The sequence below is a fragment of the Rhipicephalus microplus genome, unplaced genomic scaffold, assembly GCF_043290135.1.
Source record: "Rhipicephalus microplus isolate Deutch F79 unplaced genomic scaffold, USDA_Rmic scaffold_14, whole genome shotgun sequence".
In the NCBI taxonomy this organism is placed as follows: domain Eukaryota; kingdom Metazoa; phylum Arthropoda; class Arachnida; order Ixodida; family Ixodidae; genus Rhipicephalus; species Rhipicephalus microplus.
In genome coordinates this window covers 10,517,702-10,537,295 of record NW_027464587.1, presented here as the reverse complement: position 1 = coordinate 10,537,295, position 19,594 = coordinate 10,517,702, and the positions used below count along the sequence as shown (strand labels likewise).

General features: G+C 45.3%; 1 protein-coding gene across 1 annotated transcript in view; it reads left to right on the top strand.

Annotated features, from left to right (window-relative positions):
- Rad23 (UV excision repair protein Rad23) overlaps nucleotides 1–19,594 on the top strand; it is a 264,575-nt gene that overhangs the window by 106,466 nt on the left and 138,515 nt on the right. Inside the window, exon 5 of the mRNA XM_037431765.2 lies at nucleotides 7,363–7,543. Within this exon, the coding sequence (XP_037287662.1) occupies nucleotides 7,363–7,543 (181 nt within the window). The remainder of the gene's footprint in view (nucleotides 1–7,362; nucleotides 7,544–19,594) is intronic.

Sequence of the window (19,594 nt, the reverse complement as noted above, 5' to 3'; positions counted from 1 at the left end):
TGCTTGGTTGGAACATGTGTGCAAGAGCTGACGAAACTCGGCATGATGGTTGCAAAGCTTTGTGATCACCTGACTAAGCCAGCTACACTGCTTAGTGCCTGCCTAACTCGGTGCCCACAGAAAGGAATGGAAAATTGTCCATATCAATAAGACAACAAATTATATAGGGATAATAAATTAATCATGGTGCTTGTATTGTGCTTTTTGGAGCTATGGTTAAAGCTTGGAGAAAAGAGCGCGCAAGCTACAAACATTGTGGCACCAACCTTTAAGGCTTGACTGCTTGGACGTGTTGAAGCTCTTCAGCGCGTAACTTTCTGACACGGTATCGTGCACTCTCCCTATGTAGAATGAGAGAGAGGGTGAGAGAAGTTATTAGGACATTTTTTTTATATAATTGTGATATTTATATATTTATTATAAGTGTATAAAATTGGTCATTTTTGAAAATTTTATAGTGAAAAATTTTAAAGCGGCATGCATGCTGCTTTGAGTCCTTGAAAAACTTGCAACAGGTCCTGAATTCGTTGAATTCCTTGAATATCTTTGAATTCTCGCTTTGAAAACCTGTACGAACTCTGTGACAACTCATGCATGATTGCGTCCACTGTCCTATTTCCTTGGAGAAACAGAATGCTTGATAGCCCCTTAACAGTGATAAGTCGTGCAAGTGCTTATGAAATAAAACATGCAATTATCACCTTCGCTCACCACAGGGGTAGTGTACAAGGATACTGCACTTAGTCGGGCAAGTTTGGTTTGGGTTCATCGTGAACTTGGTTTACAGGGCAATACTGAGCTTCTTTGATTTACACGTCCCAGACTGCTTCAGGCGGCCCTGTACACTGGCACTGCATTCATTTTTCTCGGGGACCAACCAGAAGTTCCACCTAATGGTCCAAAACCGTTTGGACGCATATTCGTTTTTCATGTGCCTGGCAGCCTGCGGGCAGCGTGGGAGTGTTTGAACAATTTTTTTCGGGCAGCGGGCAGATGACAGCGCGGTGCGCATGCCTCTGTGGCCATGTTAAGTTATTTGGGAAATTCTGGATGTGCTCTTGCTCTCTCTTTGCTTTTCTGTCAATTTCTCGCACGTTTCTGGGTTCCTTATTGTCTGCAGTTCTTGTCGTCGGCGTTCTGAGCCACATCAAGCATGTGCGTATTCCCAAAGCTTGGGCAAACACTCATGACACTCGCCAAGACAAACAGTGGTAGAATGACCACACGGGCCTATGGTGTGTGCGCCCTCAAGTTTTTTTGCTTACAGTAAGTAGCATCACAACAGAAACTGGTATAATTCACTATCCAACTTCAATGAAGCTGGGAAATTGGGTCATTGTTGTGGCTTGTTTCGCAGCCGTGAATGGAGCTGACTGCATAGCAGGCGCAAATAGCATCAAGCGCACAGATGGCCTGAGGCCGCTCTGGCTGGCTTGTAACTTATGGATCGCATGCATGTGATGTAGCGGCCTATGAGCCGAGGTGTCCGTGGACTGTTGGCGAGTGCACCAGGACTTCGTAAATCTTGAAGCTCGCTAGAAACAGACACAAAGAAGGAGCAAAAGAAGAAGAAAAAAAATTGGCTGTGCTACCAAGTTCACGATGGTAGTGTAAGTTCAAAAGACATCTAAAAAAAAACAGAAATCTTGCACCTTGTTGTTACAACTGTTTTGTAAAAAATGTTAAAGTTTTTTTAAAGAAACGGCAAGCGTGCTAAAAAGTGGGAGTGATGTGTGCTCATAAAAGCTGCGAAACTCTTGCTCGATAACTAAAAAAAATGTGTGATGGTCCCTGCCACTGTACAACAGCCTTGCACTGTGCTTGGCCACGCACTCTCATTGGGTAGCTTATACTAAACGCGGTAGCTCAGTAGAAACGGGTGCTAGCTTTTAAAAAGCTTATACTAAACGCGGTAGCTCAGTAGAAACGGATGCTAGCTTTTAAAAAGCTGTTGTAAATAATTTTTTAGAACATATTCTTGGCTCTCGAGCTTAAAGTTTCCCAATAATAACTAGAGAAAACTCTGGCGCTGTGAGCTTAAAGTTTCCCAATAATAACTAGAGAAAACTCTGGCGCTGTGATCACTCAGCCACCATGGCAATGATGAGTAGTACACAGATTTACCTAATCTTCGTGTTTTGAACTTTGAACGTACTTGTTGCTTTGTTTATCTTTGTCTTTGCACATTTTTTGGGCAATGAAAGTTTGGATTATTGTAAACTTCACGAACAGATTTGGATTGGTGAGCCCAAAAATGTCAAGATGGTGAAGTGGAACTCCTGAGCATTTGCTCATTTCTGTCTTGCGACAAAGCAGCTCCAGGCCATGTGAAGCCAAACGGAGCCAAAAGAATGAAGACTAGGCAAATTTGTGCATTAGCTATCATTCACGTGCTATTTGAAGCGCCATGTGTTGCACCCAGGGTACGTATCAGCCAGGAACGAGTCAGGATCACGGAATAAATGACAGTACAAGCGCAAATGTGCATCTTCTGATGTGTGCCATTGCCACCAATAAACGAATACAGTACCATAGCGGATGTCGCCCAACGTACCTACCATAAACTCTTTTTCTTCCTTTTTGCATGCGGAAAAGATCATGCGAGGCTACCACGAGTGTTTTATCCCATACAGTGGTGAGACCAGGGACAACTTGGAAACTATTACGCGGTACAGGATACGCAGTGACTAAAATGGCGACAGAATGGACACTATCTGCTTTCCACAATACGTATGCGCACTTCTCTACCGCAATATGACACTAATCGACAGCTGACAGTTCTGTTGAAACACGGAGCGGTTGCATGGACTCGGATCATCTCTTCACTTCCAGGCGGCTCACTGTACCGTGTGCGCAGATTGGCTTTGTGAATCGCTCTTCTTCGCTTGACTCCATACCAACCATAGATGAGCAGATTAATGTATTCAATTAGCATGGGGATAAGAAACTTTTGGCAAGTCAAGTGCGGCGCGATTATTTATAATTTGTTTCACACATCAGGTGCAAGAGTGGCTAGCGAGACTCCTCATTGTGGATAACATTGCATAGAGAAATGGCTCCATGTTCTTACCCCTCAGAACATATTTTTCTTTTTGTTTCATGATGAGTATTAAATGGCCATGTTTTGTAACACACACACCTACGCGCATGGGTGGTAAGTCTGGTAAGCTCATTAGCATGGTATGTTTACTGAAAAACCATAGGGAGTTTTTTACCAGGAACAATTTTGATAGAAGATGACGTTTGACTTTAGAAAGATGCTCCAAAACTAACTCGCGCTGGTCCAAAACATGCTCCAGACCTTCTCCAAAACTCCCCTTTTCCTGTGTTAAAGCTGCTCCAAATCTGCATTATTCTTGCTCCCTGAGCTGCTCCAAAACACTGAAGTGCACTTTTACCCCTGTGATGTTCCACTGACTTATCATAGGTCACATGTGTAGCAGTAACGAATGTGTTAGAAACCACACGAAAGCATGATGTGCATTTAAGACGCTGTGTGCACAGCGCTGACATCAAAACATTTTCTTATTTAGCAGCCACGATTATCCTGTGTAGGTGCTCAGTATCGCACTTACGGAAGGTAGCCACTGAAACACTTGGTTCAAGCAGCGTGAGGGGTTACAAAGAAATAATGTCAGGCGCGCGCTGAAGAGGTGTGCTAAGTGACCAACGAAACTTGTTACTCGGCATCAATCTTGCTTTCTTCCCGCAATGTCGCCACTGCCGCCAAGTCTAATAGCCAGACAGACCTGCAGCGACGGCGAAATTTGAGCTCGCATGGCTTTCTAGACACTCTAGCAGAATGCTTCGTGCTCTCCTGATAGCTTCCTACATTTTCCAGCGCATGCTGCATGTTCACGTGCAGCTAGTGCGCGAACCTGCAAAATGGCGACCCCGTCACTATCGCTTTTTGCGGATAACATCGAGATCATGCCTCCTGTACATTCATCTTTGTATAAGTGAAATAATTGGTGCATTCATGTGGGAGGTGGTGGCCAAATACATCACCAAGGTGGCTAATACTTCTCTGGATTTTAAACCACGGACCTCTTGCTTGGTAGGCTGGTACTCTAAGCACTATGCCATCGCTGCATGCTTCCGTATAGGAAGTGACTGAATACCGATCAAGAAGGGTGTAAGACGAGCGGATAGGATCTCCCCAATGCTGTTTACCGTGTGCTTACAGGAGGTCTTCACCGGCCTAGAATTGGACGAAAAGGTAAAGAATAAAAAGTAAAGTGTACCACTGTTGATTTGTATTTTGCACGTTTAACTGTGGTCGCTCATTACTATGACCTAGGAGTCAGGATGAACCAATGACAAATTCAGCATGGCGCCATTCGCGAGGAGAGGCGATGTGCCGCTGCACCGGGACCGTCAGGCGTCCATTTGGTTTTGTGTTTTCTTCGTCAAGAAGCTATTTCATCCACTCGCCCTCAGCATCATCGTTGTCAGCCATCATTCGATGCTAGCGTTTGATTTTGCAGTGTTTCAAGTGCACCGAAGCGGCAGAGCTTCACCACGTTCCGTCAGTTCAGCAGTGGGAAGCAGCAACACGGCTTCTATTCTCTGCATCGCTAGGATGACCATTCTTGACGATTGTCGTCATGGTCATTCGTGTGCAGTAAGGTGCAGGTGAAGTCTCAATATATGCGTGTGTGTTCTGTGGAATGTGCGCCTCTGTGATTTACCGCCCGCAAAGGATGTGGCATCAGCGTTGCCGCATGTGCATGTCGGAGTGTGTTACTTGGGTGTCGCAACGTGAGAATCTTGATCGTTTGCGATATATATGCGCTGTGTTGTGCACCCATATGAATGTTGTAAGTGCGGGCGAGGGGTGAGAAAAAAAGCAACCGAGAAGACCTGCCAGTATCACACAGTACTAGAGTAAACAAACCAGGCAGGGAGAATATGTATTGGTGTATGCATTCAGAAGCGAATTGTGGTCATCGTGTGTGTGTGTGTATAATTATTTTGATTTGATTATTTTGACGTGTGCCAATTGGCACAGTTGCATCATTATAACGGAATTTATTGTCACCGGCTCATAATTACATGCCAGATTGAAGTGTCTGTTGCTTAAGCACTTGTCTCGCGCTCGGTAGTACGAAGACCTTTCATGAAAAACGCCGTGCGATGTTCTCCAAACCGGTAAATGACGCGAGCTATGTAATATCGCTGCATCAATTGTTGGCGACGCAGTCATCACGATCAGTTACGTCGATCGTGATCGTAACTGAAGCGAAGTCGCTAAAACTATTGTTGAGCGAAAAAAAAAGAAAGAGAGAGACATTAATTTTTTTTAAGACATTGTGTCATTCTTCGATATCAAATTAGGAAGTGTTACTTTTTTATATATTTTAATTTTGCCTGTATTGCGTGCATGTATTATGCATAGAGATAACTTGTTGATATTAAGTTATAGTCCCACGAAAGAAAAGATGGATGCATTGCACTCCCCTGTGAAAGCAATTTCTGGCACGCAATTCGCCCTCATTTCCCGGGGAGAGAAAACCCCCTTGCCTGCACAGACACACTCATTGAAGGTAGTGGCCCCTGTTGCAGCAAAACTGGGCCCCGCTTTGAAAAAGTTGAATATTCAAGGGCTGACGGGGTGATGGCAACACCATGGAGTGCAAATTGTCGAAGCAAAAAAAGACAACATATGCAATGATCTCCACTGGTGAGCACAGTGTGAGCTGCATGCTTTGATTTTGATGAAACAAGGCATTGAATGAAACATTGGTGTGTACCTCAAACACGATGACAAGCACCGCGACACGAAATGCACATTCAGTATTTAAGGCAGCACAAGAATCGAAATTCGCGAAGTGAATCTCGGATCACTTCTCCATTCTGCACTTTGAGTCATAGATGCCATAGTTACAGAAGACAGCGAAGAAACCTGACAGCTAAAGTTTCGTAAAAAAATTGCAAACCACCTAATGAAATGTGATTATTGCCCGTTTCATTTTGGGAAACCGCAAAAGAACAATTTCTTTATTTTAAACATTACGTTAAATGTGTCATTGTTTGTTTAGTACAACGTTAGGTACCAAGCAGAAACATCGCCCTTGAGAGATGTGCATTGCTTCTTCGTGGACTCCGAGATGAGCGCAGGGAGGGGGTGATTCAAACAACAGATATATTGCTAAGCTGACGCAGAAGTCGGCGCCTTTTCAAGTTTATTTATCGAGCTTCGGTTTCTGTATTTCAATACCAATCAGGTATTATAAGGTAATGATTGTTTGTTGTGAAAATTTTGGCCACTGTTTGGGAACTACTTTCTTTGTAGTGCGGAGGCATGAAAAAGAAGGGCAATGAGGCCTTGTGCGTGGAGCCTATATTTATTCTTAGGTTGTCACAGACTATAGGTGGTGTTGCTTCTCCACCTGCTGGCAACACACTTTTGTGTTGCTTCACCCTCTCTACCGCCCACAACGCTCGACCGCATGTCAAGTAGAAACATTCTTTTGGCTCGCTTATCTGCGATGAAACTTACACGAAACCCAACCTGCCTTCCCCGTCTTTGTGTTTCCAAGAAACGTTTACTAGAGTAAGGACTATACTGAGTTTCGCTTCAAATCAAGCACACGTGTCGACGCCTGTTTCAGCTATGTCAACGGGGTGCGCATCGTTACTGCTTTGCATCCCATCATGGTTCCCTTCAGGAGATGGTTCATCATTTTTTTGTTAAAGTACTGTTAGGACTTGCTGAGTGTTGCAGGCTACTCATTGTCAATATTGTCGTGAGCAGAACAAGACGGACAGCCAGGAGTTGACAGGAAACAGAGCAACAAAAGATATTTTCTTCTTCTTTTTCACAGCCAAAACGAGTATGAGCCACAGCGGCTCGTTCTTTAAAGCTGGCATGCCTCAATATTGTTGATATACATTTTTTTTATATAAGTGAAATTGCACTACACTGAATGTTTTGAATATAAATACTTGAGGAACTTTAAGCCTATGTTGGAAAAATCTCAAGCACTTTTGCAAGTTTTAATTGTTTATTGTGATCCTGACAAGACTATATGTTTTTACTATTATTACAATATTCCTTTATTTATTGTAACTGCAATAAGTGAGTCCTTTCTAAATATATTAGACCGAACAAATTGAAACTTTGAATGCCACTTCGAGTCTTGGAAAAACCAGCGACATGTCCGAGAAAGTCTTTAAATATCTTTGAATTTTTTATTTAGATTTTTGTATGAACCCTAGTTGCGCCTCCTGTAGGCACCAATGCCAGAGTTCCCTTTAGTGTATTTATACCAAACCCTAGGCTCTTAGGGCTTTTTGGCCCTCTATTAAAAAAAAAAAGAAAAAGACTGAGACTAGGGTCGGGGGGGGGGCTGGTTGCAGGCGGCCAGCAGCAGCAGAGACCACAGGCCTGGCCATGGCTGCCTCGGCGCTGGTCATGGGCGACGAGTATGAGCGTATGGTGCAGCAGATCATGGAGATGGGCTACGAGCGGCCTCAAGTTGAGAGGGCTCTGCGTGCCAGCTTCAACAACCCTGACCGGGCTGTCGAGTACCTCCTCACGGTGACTTCCCATGTCGTGTTTGCTTTTTTTTCTTCTTTTTTCTTTAATCGAAGTATTAATCTGTGTTGCTGGATTCAGTGTTGTGGGAACGCCTGACAACTGTTTAAGTGCCAGGATGAAAGCACGCTAATTTTGTTATTGTGTGTCGCGACTATGTGTTAAAGGGCCTGTAAACCACATCCGATATTTTTTCAAGCATTTCAAGTAAACGCGCATCGTGTGCAGAATTCCGTCGCATGAACGATTCTACACGTGGCAGTGGTACGAGCCACCGGCGCGCTACGGATTTCAAGAAACGATCCCCCCTTTTTCGGGCCTTTCGGACCTCCGCATGACGTGGTGTGCCACAACTCTGATGCGACGAAAAAAATATGCCAAATGTGTGGTGACTGGTCGAGCAAAAGCCTACGACTTCCGGTCAGTCTGCAAGCAGCTGTCCGTGCTGCTTGTTGTTGTTCGTCATTTTGCCCGCGTGCGTGCAACACGTGCAGGGCACGGCGTGTCCCCATACGGGTCCATCGCGTTGACGATCCTTTGATGACGTGTGCGCAATGCAGGGTCTGTACCGGCACTATTATGGCAGCCACGGTTCACTACAAGCACACAACTGAGAAGACAGTCGGGAGTCGTGGCAACCCCCAAGTAGACGGTGTTTCAAGCAGCGCATCAGCGATGTCGTATGCCATGCAAAATTGAGAAGGCATGGAAGGGGCTCTCGGCGAGAGGGCGAAGCGGCATGGAAAAGGATACCAGCAGAGGGAAGGGCAGGAGAGAGCAAAAGGTGTGGTCTCCCACAGGGGGACCACACCTTTTCGAAGCTACACACCAAATGCCACAAGCAGGCATTTAGTGTGTAGTGACACCACGGACCCGAGTTGATGGGGGGGGGGTTTCGACTCCCTTTCACACCTAGCCGTGCGTGGCTATGTCGTGTCCGGAGAAAAGGAGATCCTGGGTGTTGAGCCGACACCGGGTGATTGGACCTCTAAGGCAGAGGCAACACACCTCTTGGGCCTCGGCTTCACGTAGACAGTACCCCTGGGCTAATCCACCCAGGTGAAACCGGCAGTTGTCTTTTCCTATCTCTCTCTCCCTACATCTTCGTCTTTGGCACCTGGCAACATGGTTCGTTCCCAGGCGCCCACTTTAGACATGACGTAGGATATATAAGACGACCAATCACCAGTTCATTTTTTAAGGTAAACAGCGCGAAAAACGAAGACAGAGAATTAGGAAGACACCGGACAAGCGCTGACTTTCAACTGAAAAATTTAATGAAGAAACATCGTATATATACAGTTATTCACGCATGCTCTTGCACGGCGAGAAAACTAAAACTAAATAAACGAAAATGACTGCTGTAAACACGAGGCATTTCGCCCTAACAACGTGAGTGGCAATAATCTAAAAATGATAGTTCTTTATCAAGGAGGGCGATTGATGGTTCACTGATGCAGTTTTTGCCTGCGTTTTGAATTCTGTAGGTTTCAAAAATTTCCCTTGTCAGTTGGTCGCGGTGGTGGAAAAGAACCTTCGTTCTCGAAAAGTCTGGGGTGCATCCACAGTCCTGGCAGTGGATGACCAAGTGTGATACTTTGAAGGGAATTTCGTTGCTCCCTCAGTCTGGAGTTGACACATCGCCCCGTCTGGCCAGTATGAACGCATCTGCACGGGAAGAGTATGCTGTACACAACTCCAACTGCACACTCTACAAACATATTTTTGGGATTAATGCAGCATGCATTCCTTGTCAATGGAGCGTTTTGGATGCGTTTCTTCACCGCCGCATAAGCATTGCCGACCATATTCTTGGCAGTAAAATTCACTTCAATGCCACGACGTGCACCCACCTCTTTTAAGGTCCACTCACCAGGTTTGACAATTTTCAGCTGACAGGCACAATGCACAGATGAGGCGTTCATGATCACGTCTGCCAAAATTTGGAACGCTACGCACTGTGAAAAGGGTCAAATTTCAAGATGAACGCTGGTCCTCCTCCCTTAAGCCATCGCGCACCCAAAGAATGACGGCATGACGTGCGCGTATGAATGGCCCTACGTACACGGCAATGCAGTCACGTTAGTCCTGGTAGACGACTCGGCTCTGACATTGCAAACAGTAGCACGTGGCAAGGTGAAAATTATTTAACACAGCATGCGTAATTTAATAATTTATTGCTTGAAGAAATTACTAATGCTCTAGATAAATAATGAGATGCGATAAGGGAATGTGAGCGTCTTTTTTCCATATTTTTTCCTCGTGAATTGCAAATAGGCTAACGTGTCGACGTTTCGCATGCATTCGTGCACCCGCGGTCAGCGCATCGAGCAGACGACCGCCGTGGAAAGCTCCTACGCGTTCGCTCACTCATTGTGCTCATCTATTCTACCGCGTCTAAGCCAGCATTTCCAAACCATCCCGTAAAAACAGGCAGAGGCCCACAAAACAACGCTGGTCAACAAAGCAACGCCACTCGCGTGCGGGGGGGTTGGACTTGTTTGGGCACATCATGCGCACGTGACCTCTTGGTCGGATGCCTGAAAGGGTGGGGAGGAAATTTGGATTGCGAAGGCTACGCGAAGGAGCGGCAAGGGTTTCGAGCTCGCCTCCTCTCATCCTCGTTTCGTGCCGCTTCGAAAAAACCAGTTTTCTCCGCTCGTGATGAACCGATTCAAAAAATTTTCGTGACAAAATGTTTCTCATCGGACACCCAACAACTTTCACTTTCTAACTAAAATTTGGTATGGGGCCTGGTGAGTGGCCCTTTAAGTCCATGTGAGAGTTGGTGAACGTAAGGCAACAAGACAAATTTTTTCTTTTCCTTTACTTTGGCTAATGTTGTGTTACCTTTGAAGTCACTCTTCAAACAACGCATTAGCTTATTGCAAGCCAGCCAAATGACCCTTTCCGGATAATAAGCTTCCTTTAGTCTCAGTGTTTACGATTGTACGCTCGCGGCAATCTTGGCATCACATGATTTCGTTAACGCGGACTTGAAAGCGGAAAAGGTGATACCGCTTTTTATGCTTTTCGAATGTGTAGAACCAAAGGAAAACAGGGGTTTGGAACTACGAGGGTGGCGTTGCCAGCAAACTTGCTTGTCAAGGAATGATAAGCTTAGGTCTAAAAATTGCAATGCACCTTGCGACGGCATTTCACATGTAAAATCTAAGCCTGGAGCGTTCTCCCTGAAAACTTTCAGAATGTTAATGGCGTTGTTCGTGAAGTTGCTCCTATCAACAAAAATGACGTAGCTGTCTACAAACCTGTAAACTTTTCTCGCGAGGTCATCTAAGTTAGCTTCAATAGCCCTGTCAACCTTGGCCAGATATTGCTGAGCACCAGAGCCACTTTTGGCCCAATGCACACCCCAAATTTCTGTACATTGATGCCCCCTTCCCAGCCTATGAAAATGAACGTAAGGTAGAACGCCGGAAGCTCCAGGAAAGCTTCCACCGAAATGCCACTTAGGTTTCTAAAACATTGCTCATCATTGTCATTCTCCATACACTCGTTCACACTTTAAGTAACTGGTCTTGCGGCAGCTAGTAGAACAAGTCTTTCACGTCAACACTAAATGCATTGCAGCTGTCCTCATGCTGGTCCACGAGATAGTTCACTAGAGTCATTGAATTTTATATGAGAAACGATTCCTTTATAATAAGACTCTCCAGCTGTTTTTTGTAGGTAACCAGATATGGCTTGAAGCCAGGTGCCACGCTCGGACACTATAGCTCTGAACGGCATGTCGGACTTGTGAGTTTTGGCTGTGTAGAATATGTTCATGAGAAGACCTTTTGACTTTTTGGCATAACCAGCAATGGCTTGAAGGTTGAGGTGATTGAGTAGTTCAATGGCGCGCTACTTAATCTTGGCTGCCCTCTCCTTAACTAGAATGAAATGCTTCCCTATGGCACATCCTGCTTTTTCCTTAAGTGTGAGCTCAGGAACCAGAAAGAAGAAGCCTTCCTTGTCCGACACCAAGCACCGAAGTTTCCTAGATGCCGAAAATCCACGATTGGTGCGATACGCCTGTCCATTATTCCTTTTCTGCTGCTGTTCCTTGGTAAAATTTCAGCACAGTCAGACGCACAGCTTAGCCTGTCTTCTTTCTTAAGCCTTTGCGACACTTCCCTGCAACATGGCAATCTTATCAACGGCGCGAAGATGGGGTTCAACACAATATTTTGACCCCAGACGTAGAACGTCCTCGTGTTTCTTCGGAATCGGTTTATTACTTGCATTCAAAAGTTTGTTCGGTTCATTACTTGCATTCAAAATATATGTTTGTAGAGTGTGCAGTTGGAGTTGTGTACAGTGTACTCTTCCCATGCGGATTTGTTTATATCGGCCAGACGGGAAAATGTGTCAACTCTATAGACTGAGGGAGCACCAAAATTTCCTTCGGAGTATCGCGCCTTTAACACACTTAGCCATCCACTGCCAGGACTGTGGATGCACCCCAGACTTTTCGAGGACGAAGGTTCTTTTCCACCACCGCGACCAACTGACAAGGAAAATTTTCGATGCCTACAAAATTCAAATGGCAGCCAAAAACTGCGTCAGTGAATCATCGAACACCCTCCTTGATAAAGACTTATCATTTTTAGAAGTATTCACACTCAAATTGTTAGGGCAAAATGCCTCGTGTCTACAGCAGTTATTTTAGTTTATTCTGTATATATATATACAATGTTTCTTCATTAAATTTCTCAATTGAAAGTCGGCGCTTGTCCTGTGTCTTCCTACTTCTCTGTCTTTGTTTTTCGCGCTGTTTGCCTTGAAAAATGAATTGTTACCAACTCGCCCAATTTTCAATACTACTCAAGCACCAGTTCGTTTGAGCATGACACCGTTGAAGGGACAGGATGCTTACCGCTGCTGTATTTTCAGGTTGGTTACTTCAAAGACACGCACTGTTTAAAAAGTAGCCACTATTGCCTTGTTGTGGTGTCATGCCCTGCTGACCTGCGTGATAAGTTGTCTCATTCATTGATGTTTCTCTCGTGCCTCTGCTGGAAGGTTGCATCATTGTTGGTGCTTTCAGGTGACATTGAATTAAATCCCGGCCCTAACGTAGAGCAGACCCTTGCAATTGTTCTTGAAACAGTGCTTAGGCTTGAGGCTGGTCAGAATATGTTACTTAGTGAAATTGAGGGGCTCAAAGAAAAACGGGAAGCTGTGGATAATGAAATGAATAGCTTGACCAAGAGGGCAACAACTCTGGAAGCTAAGCTTGTTTCTAATGCCCCTCCTTCATCCAACTTTGCGAATGGTGCATTCAGCTCTATTTCTGATCAGCTTCAACCAGTTGTAACAAGGTGTGACGAAGCTGAAAATAGAATGTGACAGTGCAACTTGTTATTCTTTGGAATTCCCAACGAGGAAAATGAAAGGGGGTGGACTTCTGAAAGTAAAATTATCGCCGCATGCTCAGAGAAGCTAGTGATCACCACTACCAGTTCTCAGTATGAACGGCTGCATCGGCTGGATAGAAAAAAAAAAATGGGAGGAAAAGAACGGCAGGGAGGCTAACCAGTCTATAGGCAGCCGGTTTACTACCCTGCCCGTGGGAGGGGGATGGGGGAGATGAAAGATAGAGAGCACAGAGGGAAGAAAGATAAACACAGCACATTCGGCAGCACACGCGTGCACACTCAGTCATGGTCCAGTCTTGTCTTTCGCGATGTGTGACATTGCAGTTACAGCCGCTTGTTCAAGTCTGTGTCGCGTAGGAATTTCAGCAGTGCATTTGTCGCTTTCTGTTGCAATGTCTTTTCTCGGGCACGTGAAAGAGTAGTGTCCACGGACATTCGGCTGTTGTCGATGCACGCAAGAACGAATGCCAGTGACTGTCTCTGGATGTCATACAACGGACAGTCGCACAGAATGTGGTGTAGCGTCCATTCGCAACAACAGGCATCGCAGAGAGTGTTGTCAGTCACGCCTATCATAAATGAATAAGATTTTGTAAATGCCTCCCCTAGCCATACGCGATGAAGAAGTGTGGTTTCTCTTTGGTCGAGCCCAGTGGGCATGCAGAGAGCCATCAAAGAGACAGGTGGTGTATACGATTGGTCTGGGTGGTCTAGTTGCTTGGTGGGCACGATAGTGAAAACGTGATTTCACGCGCAAGTCGTCTAAGATTACTGGCAGCATTGGTTCGCGAAAGTGGTATGGCCTCTCGTGTACCTTCAAGAGCTGCCCGTGCAGCAGTATCGGCATGTTTGTTCCCTACGACGCCGCAGTGACTTCGAAGCCACTTAAACATCACATGGTGCCCTTTCTCATGTGAAGTGTGGAGGAGGCATCGAATTTCAAAAACAAGCTGTTCGTACGACCCGTGACGCAGTGCTGAGAGCACAGATTGTAGGGCAGCCCTTGAGTCGCTGAAAATCGACCACTGTTGCAGTGGTTCCTGATTGACCACACAAAGTGCAGCGTGCAAAGCAGCTAGTTCTGCTGCTGTAGATGCTGTGGAGTGGTCTCGGCTGGGTAAATTTGCTCCAAACAAGTGCAGGCCGATAATTGCTAAGCTTGCGTCTTTTAAGGACAAACAGGCAATCCTCGCCGTTGCACATCGGCTGACAAATAGTGGCATTTCTATCAGATAATATTTTTCAAAGGCTACACGGCTAGCGCGCAAGAAACTGCTTCAGTTTGCCAGGGAACGAAGGGGTCCTTTTAAAATAAATGTGGACAAACTTCATATCGATAATATTACATATATCTATGACAATTGTACTGACACTGTCATACTTACTAGATAGATAGCCGACTACGCACGCAGCGCTATTATTCAGTGGCCATCTACTTCATGTGCTCCTTGACCCAAGCTACTGGGGGGTCTCGACCTCCTCCCACGCCTAGCCTGCGTGGCTGAGCCGTGTCCGGGGAAAAGGGGATTCGGGGGGTTGAGCAGACGCCGGGTGATCGGACCTTTAAGGTCCCCCGGCAAAGGCAACACACCCCTTTGGCCCCGGCTTCACATAGACGGCACCCCTAGGCTGACCCACACAGGGGAAATCGGCAGTCTCCTTTTCCTGTCCCTCTCTGCCACCTCATCTTGGACTTTTCTCTCTTCCATTCTTTCCTGTCATCTTCTCACTTTTGTTTACTGCCATCTCCCAGACGGCAAGGGTTAACCTTGTGTATGTGCCCTCTCTGTATCACATATTATTGGGTTATAGTGGCTTTGTGCAGCTGGCGCTGGCATGCCTTTTTAATCGTGTTGCCGCGTCCCCAAGTTGGGCTCAATGATGGGCAGCTGGCATGGCTACCAAATTTATATATACTTCATAGCCTCTTTTTCATTTCCGAAACTATCTAATCGCCCTCCTCCTAAGAGGGGACGCACCAAAGCAACACTGAATGCATTCATAAAACCAAAAGAAATTTTCCCACGCTTTCATGTGATCTACTATGAATCACAAGAAAAGAACGCAAGAACCATTTCTCCATTTGTCGTTTCCATATGCCTCACCAGTACCCTTGGTCTAGGGTATCAGGCTACACGTATGGCTAGTGGGGACATTCTTCTTGAAGTCCATACCAAGACCAAGTATGAAAACCTGACAAAACTCTCCTCTTTTGGAACCACACCTGTATCTATCACACCACACCGTTCCCTGAACAGTTCCCGAGGCGTAGTGTCTAATCAAGACCTAATTAGCCTGACAGAGAGTGAGCTCCTTGAGGGCTGGAACGAACAGCATGTAACGCATGTACAAAGAATTAAGATTAGGCGTGATAACAAAGAACTCCCGACAAAGCACCTCATTCTTGCATCTTGCACAAGCACACTTCCAGAATATATCGAAGCAGGTTACGGAGTTAAAGGTCCGACTCTACATCCCCAACCCCCTACGTTGTTTTAAGTGCCAGCGATTCAGCCACGGTTCTCAGAGCTGCCGCGGTTGGCAAACCTGTGCAATGTGTAGTTCGCGCGAACACGCTACAGACAATTGTGAAGAAGCCGCTACCCACTGCGCGAACTGCGATGGTGGACACCCCGCTTACTCTCGCACATGCCCTACATGGAAACATGAAAAAGAAGTGCTTACACTGAAAGTAAACGAGAACATCTCGTTTAGAGAGGCAAGCAAGCGTCTACTAATGCAGGGTCCTTCGTTCGCGGAGGTGGCACGAAAGGGGGCAGTGCCACCAAAATCCGTGCGCCTGCACGTACCACACAAAGGGGACGAGCGGCAGCGTCATTCACCCCCTCCGCGGAAGTAGCACAGGCTCTTCTGCCACCAAAAGGCTTGCAGGCCTCCGGACCTGAAGCCCCAGGGCCTTCTGTCTCGACAGATAGCCCTAAGACTTCCATGCCCGCACGCGTGAACCACGAGCGGGCATCCCAGCACCTCGTCCGAGGTGATGGACACAACAGCAAGTCCAACGGTGTCTTCGGCGCCAAAGGAAAGGCGCGGCTCTTTGGAGCGCGCAATAAATTCGAAAACCATCATCACGGGGCCTGACAAGGGCTCCTGACTCAACGCAATACTTTTTTAGTACACACAGCACTCATTTAAGCTTATAATGGATACACAAATAATACAATGGAACGTCAGAGGACTGCTTAGAAACCTTGAGGATATCCAGGAACTCTTCAAAAACATTCCCCAAAAGTGTTGTGTGTGCAAGAAGTGCACTTGAATTCCAGGAACACCAGTTTTCTACGTCAATATGTAATATTCGGAAAGGACCGCAACGACGTTGTAGCGTCATCTGGTTGTGTGGCCATTATAGTTTATCAGGGCATAGCATGTACACATTTACCTCTACAAACATCTCTGGAGGCAGTTCGAGCAGTTCTTTTGAACAAACTTGTCACCATTTGCTCTCGAAAAACACGAATTTCAGTCACTGACAGACGAATTACCGGAATCTTATGTGGTCATTGGGGACTTGAATGCACATAATGGTGTATGGGACGACTTTCGCTGCGATCCATGAGGTCGCCTAATTGTACAGTTCCTCTTTTCTTCGCGTGCGTGTCTGTTGAATAGGAAAAATCCAACATACTTTAGCCTCGCCAACAAAGCCTACTCATGCATAGATCTCAGCATTGTGTCCCCATCACTTGTACCCCTCTTGGCTTCAATGGAAAGTGATCAACAATCCTTTCAGAAGTGACCACTTTCCAATCAATCTAAGTACACCACTAGAAAAAGGTTCTCCACATGTTCCCAGGTGGCAGACAGACAATGCAGACTGCGAAAACTTCAGAGAAGCTACTCGCTTAAGTTGGTCGTACATATGTCAATTAAGTATAGATGTAGCTGTAGACTTTTTGACAGCGCTTCTTATTGATGCTGCAATAAACTGTATCCCACAAACTGGACGGTCCACCAGGCTACACGTTCCTTGGTGGAACAGTGAGTGTCGGAATGCGCATAGAAAGCAAAATAAAGCATGGAAGCTGCTTCGAGACTCTCCAACTTACAAATTTTACAAATTTTAGAATCTTACAAATTTTAAAAACTCGAAGTTTCAAGGCAGGAGCGCGTGCCGACAGGCCAGAAAGAAAAGTTGGCTCAACTATATATCAGGCATCAATTCATGTACACAGGAGGCTAAAGTCTGGAACATGATTAGGAAAATAGCAGGAAGACAAGTACATTCACTCTCTCTTGTAAACACACAAGGTAACAGCTTAGAAGATCAAGCAAACTTTCTCGGCGCACACTTCAGAAAAGTGTCCAGCTTGTCACACTATAGTGAAGCCTTCCAAAGATACAAAACAAGAATTGAAAAGCAGAAACTAGAACACAAATGTACAAAACACAAAGTGTAGAACCAAGCTTTCGGCTTAGTTCAGCTCCAAATATCACTAAACTGCTGCATTCATTCCACCCCGGCATCTGATTGTTCGGTGTACGAAATGCTGAAAAACCTACCAATCGAAACGCAAGAAACCCTACTTTGCTTGTACAATGCTATCTGGTTTTCTGGTGCTATCCCTATTTTCTGGAAAGCAGCTATAATTATTTTCATTTTAAAAGAGGGCAAAGACTCTTCCTCAGTTTCGAGTTATAGGCCCATTGCACTTACAAACTGCCTTTGTAAACTTTTTGAAAAGAGGATAAACTGCCGAATTTTACATTTCCTTGAAACACATAATCTGCTCGATCAATTCCAGCGTGGTTTTCAAGAGGGTAGATGCACCATCGACCATCTGGTGCATATTGAGGCAGAGATTCGAGATGCTTTCGTCCACAAACAATACTTCCTCTCCGTGTTCCTCGATATCGAGAAGGCTTCTGACACAACATTGCGTTTTGGCATATTGAGACTTGTCTCACCTGGGTGTGCGTGCTAGAATGTTTTCCATAATTGAGAGTTACTTGTCCAATCGGACATTCCGTGTCCATGTGGGAAGTGTTCTCTCCCAAACATTTGTTCAAGAAACGGGAGTACCGCAAAGCAGTGTACTTAGTTGTACACTTTTTATTATCAAAATGAATTCCTTGCACTTGTCCATCTTCCGCATATATGTTCTATTGTAATATGTCGATGACGTCCAGCTTGGCTTTAAGTCATGCAACCTAGCAATTTGTGAGCGGCAGGTTCAGTTAGGTTTAAACAAGGCCTCCAAATGGGCAGAAGAAAATGGATTCCGACTGAACCCACAAAAAAGCACGTGTGAATTGTTCTCCCGAATGAGAGGCGTGCACTCAGAACCCGACATTGAACTGAACGGTCAACGTCTCCCTGTCAACGCGATGCATAAATTCTTAGGCCTAATTTTGGACCACAAGCTAACCTTCATACCGTACATCAAGTATCTAAACACAAAATGTGTAAAAGCCATGATTTTTCTAAAAGTGTTGTCACATACTACGTAAGGTAGTGACAGGCAATGTCTCATGAATTTGTGTAGAAGCCTCATTCACACCCACTTAGGTTATGGTGCCGTTGTTTATCAGTCTGTGACTCAAAGTGCTTTGAAGATGCCAGACCCCGTGCACCGTTTAAGCATACGCCTTTCTACGGGTGCTTTTTGCACCAGCCCCGTAGCAAGCCTTTACGTTGAGTGAAATGAGTGGTCGTTTCATCTGCCCAGAACTTACATGTCCTTTGTATATTTCCTTAAGGTGAAAGCAGACAAGAAGCACCCCTCATACTCCACTATTAATGATTTGTCGAGCTCCATTCTGTTTCAAAACAGGCCTTCAATAAGTCAGCCCTATTCTGTTTGCAGGATTTCGAACAGGCTACTCAACAGTCGACCACATTCATACTATCAATCAGGTAATAGAGAAATGCTAAGAATATAGCCAACCACTATACATAGCCTTCATAGATTAGGAGAAGGCGTTTGATTCAGTAGAAATATCAGCCGTCATACAGACACTGCGGAATCAGGGCGTCGGTGAAGTATATATAAACATCCTTGAAGAAATCTACAGGGGATCAACTGCTACCATAGTGCTTCGTAAAGAAAGCAACAGAATAACAATTAAGAAGGGTGTAAGGCAGGAGGACACAATCTCCCCAATGTTATTTACCGCATGCTTACAGGAGGTTTTCAGAAGCCTAGAATGGGAACAGTTAGGAATACGAGTTAATGGAGAGTACCTTAGTAACCTGCGCTTTGCCGATGACATTGCATTGCTGATAACTCGGGGGACGAATTGCAACTCATGATTACGTAGTTAGACAAAGAGAGCAGAAAGGTGGGTCTTAAAATTAATCTGCAGAAAACGAAAGTAATGTACAACAACCTCGGAAAAGAGCAGCGCTTCGAGATAGGTATTAGTGCACTTCAAGTTGTAAAAGACTGTCTACTTAGGGCAGGTAATTACCGCGGAGCCGAACCACGAGATTGAAGTGACTAAATGAATAAGAATGGGTGAAGCACATTTGGCAAGCACTCTCAAATTATGACAGGTAGATTGCCACAATCCCTCAAGAGGAAGGTATATAACAGCTGTATCTTGCCGGTACTTAGCTACGGAGCAGAAACTTGGAGACTTACAAAGAGGGTTCAGGTTAAATTGAGGATGACGCAGCAAGCAATGGAAAGAAAAATGGTAGGTGTAACCT